Source organism: Macadamia integrifolia, unplaced genomic scaffold (assembly GCF_013358625.1).
Source record: "Macadamia integrifolia cultivar HAES 741 unplaced genomic scaffold, SCU_Mint_v3 scaffold852, whole genome shotgun sequence".
In the NCBI taxonomy this organism is placed as follows: Eukaryota; Viridiplantae; Streptophyta; class Magnoliopsida; order Proteales; family Proteaceae; genus Macadamia; species Macadamia integrifolia.
In genome coordinates, this window is record NW_024870557.1 from 51,701 (window position 1) to 61,211 (window position 9,511).

The 9,511-nt window shown below is 38.1% G+C and overlaps 1 protein-coding gene across 1 annotated transcript; it reads right to left on the reverse strand.

Moving 5' to 3' along the window:
- Window positions 1-781: 781 nt before the first annotated feature.
- LOC122070197 (ras-related protein Rab2BV) lies at window positions 782-3,297 on the reverse strand. Its single transcript, XM_042634324.1, has 3 exons — window positions 2,966-3,297; window positions 2,594-2,786; window positions 782-1,643 (listed from the first exon to the last, which is right to left on the reverse strand). Exons 2-3 carry the CDS (start codon window positions 2,756-2,758, stop codon window positions 1,155-1,157), a joined length of 654 nt encoding a protein of 217 aa, XP_042490258.1. The 5' UTR covers window positions 2,759-2,786; window positions 2,966-3,297; the 3' UTR covers window positions 782-1,154.
- Window positions 3,298-9,511: the final 6,214 nt, after the last annotated feature.

A 9,511-nucleotide genomic window follows, 5' to 3' on the forward strand; every position in this document is an offset into this window, starting at 1 on the left:
TCCTTCTAGTAGTTTTTCGATTCCATGTTTATTCTTGTGTAAGAAATATTTATATGTGAATCTATAGTGCTAATAATTAAGAAGTGTGACTTACTCAAAACTAGTGTGGATGGCATTGTTTCCAAGAGAGAGCATTTCCTAACCATATCTTCTTATTTTCTCCAAATTCAACAAATCAGGCCACCATTTGGTGGAACCACAAGACCACCCCTACCCTCCACCAATTGATTGACTATGCAAATCCAGAAACTGCATTTCACCCACACCATACTCAACCCCGTTTATTAATCATGTCAAAAAAACCCATCTACCATTTAGGAAAAGAGGCCACTCAGGTTAGTAGGTCCTTTCATAAAGTAAAGTTTGGTGTTGGTTGTGTGCACTGAGAAGAGAACCTAGTTATTCAACCAAACTCCTAGCCCTAACCCTAACCCTAACCCTAACCCTAACCTGAACCCGCTATACATTGGCTTGAAAATGCAAAACCCTTGTACTGCATTACAGTGTTGCGTACTAAAGCTTCGTTTGGCGGATCAAACAATCTTTCTAGTCTCGGTCCCGTTTCAACAAAACAAATATGCTGCATTCCTAAGCCATCTACAAATAAAACCAGCCTAACAAAATTTAAAGCTCAGGACATCCAAACAATCATAACAATATTTCCAAATTGTAGAAAGAAGCATCAACATGGTATAAATTTTTTAGGTGCTCCATCAATTGAAAGGTCTAATTCGATGCACCAAGGAGCAACTACTCAACTGTAGTAGCAATCAGACAAGAATTGCTCGGGGCAAATATTCTTTCTTTTCACTCTTATTACATGTTAGAACTCAGAGAACAAAGGAGACACTACACTTACAATGATTCCCTCTTCACCCATACCTCACTCTGCTAGATTAGGCCCAAACTATCTTCTATAACAGTTAGTGCCATGTAAAAACAGTAAGAAATGGCGCAAAAAGAAAATGCAAAACCACTTAAGCTACTAACACTGTCATGTTTCACTTTTGACAATCTTCCCTCTGATGGATTACAAATCTGTTTCTCACAAATCTAAGGAATTTTTTCTCATAGTAGTAGAAATATTCTACATGTCTCACGCACCCAAAAAACGGTTTGTGCAAAATGTATCTTTTTCAGGATGAATGAGTCCTCTAAGTGGAACAGCAAGCTTTCTGTTTCCAATTGCCTGATGCATCACTAACATTGATTGTGGTCCCTTGTCCTGGAAGACTAGTTGAGTTGGCTGCTTCTTGGGCTGCTAGTGCTTTCTTGCTTATGATGTGGTAGATCTCTGTCAAAATAGTTTGGAAAGCCTTCTCAATATTGTATGCTTCCAATGCTGATGTCTCAAGAAATGAGAGTCCTTCCTTCTCGGCCAAAACCTGTGCATCATCCTCTTGTACAGATCTCAGGTGTTTTAGATCAGACTTGTTCCCTGCCATCATAATGACAATGTTGGAGTCTGCGTGATCCCTAAGTTCACGGAGCCACCTCTGCACATTGTCAAAAGTTTGCCTCTTTGTTATGTCGTAGACCAACAGTGCACCAACTGCACCTCTGTAATATGCACTGGTGATGGCACGGTACCTCTCTTGCCCAGCAGTGTCCCATATCTGTGCCTTGACTGTCTTTCCATCCACCTGTTTCAGAGAACCCAATGGGTTCATTGCATCAGTAATGATTTGCTAACAACAACAATAACAACAACTCAGCCTTATCCCAACTAAATAGGGTTGGCTACAAGAATCATTGCCCTCCAATCGGTATTGAGTTGCTAACTCATAAATTAAAACTGTATGTATTGGAAACTATTGTGTGGGGGCACTGGGAGAGAGATGAATTCTCCTTGCAGTGTGTATGTTTAAACATAAGTTCACATCTCTCCAATTCGTAAATCACACACATGGCCTTAGATGGGAGATTTTTAGAATTTGCATTACTCACATGCTAGGCACGAAAAAAAGTATATTGCAAATTAGAGTATTCTCATGTTTTGCCTATTCAGTGAAGTTCTGGAGCAGTGTAAGAAAACAACTCTCTTCACAGCAAGATGAATTTACAGCCATAATTCACATGGAATTTGCAAAAGAAGTGAAACAATTTGGTATTTCATATAAGCTAATAAGTAGTTCAATCTTAAACAGTATTTGTTGGGAAAGTTGTTATTTATTTATTTATTTTCTTTTATTTTATGAAGATTTAAAATACTTAAACGTGTATTCAAAGTCTGGAACAAAATCTTGCTCAGGACTTGTGCAATCTATAGCCTACGAATTGAAGATAGGAAAATAGAAGAATTGGAAGTAAGTCCACAGTTAAAATCCATATTGATATTGTCCTCGAATTAACCGAGACTGCAAAATTTCCATAAAATTCTCTTCTAAGAGTTCCTAAAGAGATGCGTAAGAATGGAAGAACATGAAGACATGATAACACAGTGACACTCATTAATAGGAAAACCTCTTGTGAGATCAGAAAACAAATGCATTTCTAATTTAATATTCCGGGAAGCAAAACGGAAACATATGAACAACAAACAAAAAATCATATACAACAGAGCAGAAGCGAGATCACAAATATCAAAACGCACCTCCAAAGTCCTTGTAGCGAATTCAACTCCAATGGTCGATTTAGACTCCAAACAGAACTCATTACGAGTAAACCTCGAAAGAATGTTCGATTTTCCAACACCAGAATCTCCGATCAAGACAATCTTAAACAGATAATCGTACTCGTGATCAACCTTATGAGCCATAGCTAGGCCTCAGATATAATCTCCCAACCTACCAGATACATTTCCAAATTCACAACTTAGAAAAATTGCAAATCAAAAACAATAATTCAAAATTCAAACAGAGAAAACAAAATCAAAGAGAACTCTACTTTCTGCAAACAGATCCGATCCACAAATAAACTAGATAAACCCTAAAAAACATTGGAAAGAAAGGGAAAGAATCAATACCCTAAAACGTAACCAGAAGAGATTGTGATGGTATGGTCAGAAAATTCCCTTGTCGATTCCGATCTTAATCCGATTATAAGGAGAGAGAGAAGATTTCCGATTCCGATTAGTCTCAGACGTCAATCATGGAGGATAGCAGAAGCAAAGGAAGAAGAAGAGGAAGTCCGTCTTTGCATTCCATAGCCAATGAGAAGAAACAGAAAAACCGAGTAAATGGCAATTGAAACGGCTTCTCAGGGGATTAAATGAGAAAAATTCGGAATTATGTATCAAAATTTGAAAATGAAAAGAAATGTGAAAGGGGTTTATTACAACTTCGGCGCACGTTATCGAACAGATTAGCATTATATAGATTTTATTGAACAACCAGAAGAAAGCACAGAAACAGAAGACGACAGCGAGGTTGACAACTGTTGGGGAATCGGAATGGGACTTTGATTCCTCTGGACTTTTTGGAAAATTTACTTTTCGGAGGGAGTTATTCAGTGCAACACTGTACATTAAAAGTGTGGAAATGGGTTGGGAAACGTATTTAGTTTGGCTCGGTTCATGTCGGGCCGATTTGGTTTTCTAAGGAGTATTGTTGTGATCTAGAACCAGACCAAGTCTCACTTCTGTTCTAAAAATCGGTATTCATATCAAACCTGTTTGAGTTCTGTTCTTACATTATTCAGTTGCTTCTTGCATTTGGTTTATTCTATTAACTATTATAATATAAAATTGGATAAGAGAACGTTACCCTTGTGCATTGCTATTGTGACAGCATGTTAAGATATGGGAAGATATTTGGAGACATCTTCAGTGCATGGGTGTGGGTGAGGTATGCAATATTTTTGTGTTCTCCTATGTCTAAGCATAGATAGTCGCAAATAGTAGTTTTCTTTTTTGCTATAATATGGCAGTATTATAAAATTTTTAATATTAATTATAATACTATATATCGTTATATATTGGTATTCAAATTTGATTCGATTTTAATTCCAACTGTTGGTTCCTCCATTGGAATCGAAAAGTAACCACGTTCTGTCTTAGTTCTATTCTTCAATTCTAGATTGTAATCAAATTCTATTCTATTTGATTTGATTCTGATTCCGATTCCGATTCCAATTTGACATTCTTATTGGGTTATTGATAGAAAATGACCATTTTCTATCATCCCATCGGTTAAAAGAGTCGAGCATTTTGCTACTCTATCCTACTAAGCACCGCTAGCCAATGGCCAGCCTACTAGGCGCTATTAGGGCTAACGGCCACCTACTTCTATCCACACACAATGTGTACAATAGGGTTTAATCCCATGACCTCTTCCCTTGGGTGCCTGCTTTTCAAGCCGAAACTGCCACCACTAGGCTATCCTAGTGGTCGTCTCTGTAATAACATGAAATAAATGATCGTTGAGAATTTAGGGGCAAAAGAAAGACCATAGGATTTTTGTGGACTTGAAGAGGGTTCTGGATTCCAATCAGACGAACTGGATCACCTCTGTGCATCAGAAGTTTCCTACTCTTCATTTATATTAGCGTAGTCTAATATAGCCTGGTATAGTCTCATCATTTTTCTATGTAAGCTGACGGTAGAAAATGCGGTAGGTGTGAAGTATCAATTCTATTAGATTTATTGGCTGATGAAATAGTGCTAGGCCTTGTTCCTTCATGTTACCGAGACCACCAGCCGAGCGATTTCTTCTGTTCAACAACTAAGAATTTTATTAAAAGAACTCAGCAGGAGAAAACCTCCCCCGCTGCAAAAAATATTTAAAAGGAAAGGAGGGGGTAGGTATGACAAACAAAAAAGCTAGAAGAAAAATATTTTTAGATCTTTATTAATTTATTATTTTATTTTAAAAAGGTAAAAGGCCAAAATATGAACCGTCAAAACTAAATTATACAAAACATGAGAAAAACAAATGGGAGAGAAACAATACCCTTTACGAGAAAAAAACGGTGGAATTTTCTTGTGAGCCAATTGCCATGAACACTAGAATCAGAGGAGGTTTACGGATATTTACGATTTGCAATTTAATTGGCTCATGCAAGGATTAAAGTATCGGTATCGGTCATCGTATCGATCGATCACAATTAAGATATATATCGGAGGATATCGTATCGTATCGGAGATATGTTAAGATATGCTAAAGATACGCATATAAATGGATAGGAAACACTTTTTTATACATTTTTACATAAAAAAATAGTTAAAAAAAAAGTTATATATAATATGTATTATGCATAAATAGTAAATTGAGAGTATCGCACTAAGAATCCAAGGTTTGTAATTGTCCCATAAATGTAAAATCCTTGTTCTCAACCTTCATTTCCATTTTAGTTAGAGAGAAAAATGGTTGGCAGCAATTTTGAAACAAAAACACCTCAAAAAATTGTGTTTTTTTTTTAAATTACCCATTTTGGCCATTTTATGACCGTATCGGTACGTATCGGTGTATCGGTCGATACATACCGATACACACCGATACGTACCGATACATACCGAAACATACATTTCACTTCAATTTTGAATTTTTCATAGAGTATCGGTACGTATCGGTGAGTATCGGTGCTTTTCGGTGGTGTATCAATGCGTATCGGTGGTGTATCGGTGCGTATCGATGTGTATCGTAGGATACGTATCGATACATAAGAGTTTTAAAATTTTCATGTATCGTATCGGTATGTATCTTGCCGATGCCTACCGATACGGATACGTATCGGCCGATACGGCACGATACGCACCGATACTTAAAACCATGGGCTCATGGTATTTGTTTATTTATTTATTTATTTTATAAGAAAAATAAAAAGTAAATTTAATTATATAAGAAAGTAAGTACATCATCAAATGTTTTGATATTCAACAAATTAAACTTGTTCTCCAATGCATGACAGATAGTAGATTTGAGACGAAAGTTATTCAAAATGAGTGTTGTAGACTTTCAGGAAAAGCGGAACTGAACTCCATGGCTATATTCCTATGTTAGTATTAGCGACCAAAAACTGTAGATTAGTTGAGTCGCTCCATGCTCCTTAGTGCGCTTCAATCCATGGAGCAAGCTTCTTGAGCCTGCTTCAGTACAACTTCCTATCATCTTGTAATTTATGTAATTGTCTTTACTAAAAAGTAATCTACTTTAATTGCAATGATATTTCCCTTGAAAAAAATTCCCTATGCCCAGCCTACAACATTATCACCACTGTCAGAAAAAACTAGAGCAAACCAAGATGACGGGTCGAGCCTAGGAAGATTCAAATTGATCACTTTGCTTCCGAGGTATTTGTTTTGTTGATATGTTTTATTCACGACAACTTTTCGTTGATTGGTTGGATGACGGGTTGAGCCTAGGAAGATTGAAATTGATCACTTTGCTTCCGAGGTATTTGTTTTGTTGATATATTTTATTCACGACAACTTTTGGTTGATTGGTTGGAATCCTTTATAATTTTGTGAACAAAAACATGGGAAAAGGATTTTTATACACATGCATCTTTTCCAAGGTTTGAGAAGATTGAATCGGGGTCGAGATCTGTTATGGTCGATATTGATTCGATTTCAATTCGGATCGATTTAGATTGGATAAAAATACCGTTGAATTCAATTTTTTTTTTTAATATTTTACCCTTTATCTGTACCAATTTATTGATATGATACCAGAAAAAAATAAGGATCAATCAAGCTCAATATCAATTTGATCAGGTTCCTCGAACCATGATCCATTGTAAGCATCCATCTCCACCCGCCCTAGCTCCCAGTCAACTTACCACGTGGTAAAAAAAAAATGCGGTGCTTGAGTTACACCCTGAAGTAACTGGAAAAAAATCGTCTGTTTTTCTAATCTCTGTTTTTCTATGTTTTGCTATGTGCAGAACGCAACACGTGGACAGTCCATCACCAACGGTCAAGATTAAGAAGGTTGGTTGAGGGTTATTCATCTGGTTTACAAGTGTGGATGACTCGAACCGGTTCACCCAAACAGTAAGGTCGCCCCATTCGCTGCAATGAACTTCTTCCCTCTTGGTTCCTTAATCCTTTTCGTCCTCGTCTTCGTCGAGGTGGGGGTGATCGTTTTCTTCGTCTTTTGTTCGGCGGTAGAAATCAGAACCGGGAGGTAAGGGAGGATAGAAACTCTCCCAGTTCCAAACGGATGAAGTCTGAGAAGGAGTGCTAGAATAGGTGGAGAGGGTCGGGAAGTTGAAAGGGTAACCATATTTCATGTCCGGTTGTTGGCGGGGAGTGGAGGAGGGGCTTGATTCAGAGAGGATGTGTGGAAGCTTTGAGCTTGCGATGGTGGGAGAAGGAGTTGGAGAAGGAGAAAAGGCAGGGGGAGGCGGAGGAGGAGGTGGAGATGGGGTCAGTGGTGGTGATGGTGGTGGTGGTTGTGTTGAACGGAAAGAGACTGAGGAAGGATTTCGGAGGAGAACAGCTGGGGTTTGGGCGGAAACAGAGAGGGGTTCTCCGGCGGCGAAGTCGGAAAGAGCAGAGCCAGTGAGGCAAAGGGAGCGGAGGTAGTCGGAATAAGAGGCGGCGAGGTGGTGGTGAGCGTAAACCGCTTCCTTCATGAGGCAACGCCGCTCCTTGCAACATCTGACTGTGTCTTCATTGTCGAGCTTGGAGGCCATGCAGCCCATAGTGGTGGCCCGTGGCAGTGTTGGTGGCGCGTTTTTGCTTCACTCGCGCGCCCGATGGTCAGTGCGGTTCCGTATCTTTCAAAGAGAATAGATGTAGTAGCCAAACTGACAAGGCGAGACCAAATAGCTTATAGAGAGATAACAGAGAGTGAATAAGAAGAAGAGAGGAGTTAACGGGTTGGGTTGGGTCATACAAATCCCGGTCTGGTTCACTTACCTCAACTCAGTTTTGGTAGACCCTCAATCAACCTTCTTAATCTTGACCGTTGGTGATGGACTGTCCACATGTCGCGCTCTGCACCTAGCAAAACATGGAAAAACAGAGATTGAGAACAACAGACGATTTTTATCCGAAGTAACTTGGCCAAGTAATTATAAAAGGAAGGGAGTAGTTACTACGGCCGACAGGCCGAGCACACCTATATGGAATTAATTATGGATGACCATACAGTTCGGCCAGGTGTTAGAGTGGGTAAGGCCGAAATTTCCTCAAGGTTTCTTACACATATAAAATTTAGCCCAAATGGATAAATCTCATGGCCAAATAGAGCATTGAAAAAATCTAAGCCTAAAACAATGGTATACAATTTACAAGGTCTGTTGCTCACAAGTAAAGTTTCAGCCAAATAGAGTTTTTCTTGTTTTTTGGTAGAATTCAGCCAAATAGAGTTAGTACATGATCAAATAAAACATTGAAAATCTAAGAGGACAAATAGGATGTGTAACTCACCAACAATGTGTATGGATATATATATACATACATACATACATACATAGAGGGTGTGCCAATTTGTGGGAGGAATTCAGACACTAGACTTCCACATGGCACAAGTAAGAATGTTGTCCACATATTCCACGTGGTTGAGCCTGACCATAAAACACTTGTGCCTAGAAAAAAAAGTTAATTTTTGAGTGTGTACTTTTTAATAAAACTTAAATATATGGACAATTTGGAAACCAATTTCACATGGACAGTTTTACGTTTTAGATAGTTTATATGTCAAATTTGGTAATAGAATGCAATTGTTGAGATAAACAACAAAAAATGAAAAACAAATACACACACAAAAGATGCAACATTTGTGTGGTTCAGTGATACCGTCTTCGTTGATGGAGTGGGATCCAATCTTTTACAAGATCAAGAAAAAGCAATGCAGCACAATTCTTGTGATTGGATTTTCAGATGCAAGGTTCTCTGTACACATTTCTCTCATCCATGGTTTCAAGTATTGATATCATATCAATTGTATTGGTATCGGTTGAGATCGATCCCCGATCCTTGATTGATCTGGATCGATTATCCGTATCATTTTAGGGGCAAAACAGTAAAAAAAATTATACAAAAAAAAAAAAAAAAAACAAAACTGATCGATAGTTGCCGATCTGATCCAACCCGATCCAAATCGATATTGGAATAACAATCCAATACCAATACCGTCCCCTAAATCCATGCTCTCATCTCATAAACTTCACCTTGGATTTTTATCTACTCAAATATTCAGAAATTTATAATGACTATTCTATGTTCCCAATAGAAAACCCTAATGGGCTACGCATCTAGACTGTTGACTCAAATCTATCCAACAACTTTGATAAAAGACAGCCCCAACAGTCTCCAACGCACTTTTCTCATAGCTACCATGAAGATCTATATAAAAAAAAAACTTGTTTAGCTTTTGTTGATCCAAATATCTTTTCCTTCAGATGCTCACCCCAATGCTCTATGATTTTCACCTATTTGTTATTTTAATTGGCCTTTGAACATGCACACATGACCCGTAACTGCCTGAAGTTGGATTATCTCGAATTGATATAGCCAATGCATGTGTAGCTATTGCATAACTCGTCTCAACTAAAGACCTTGAAGACAAACCTCGCATCCCTTCTCATTTTATCCTGAAAATAAATGCCATATCCATGGACTAGG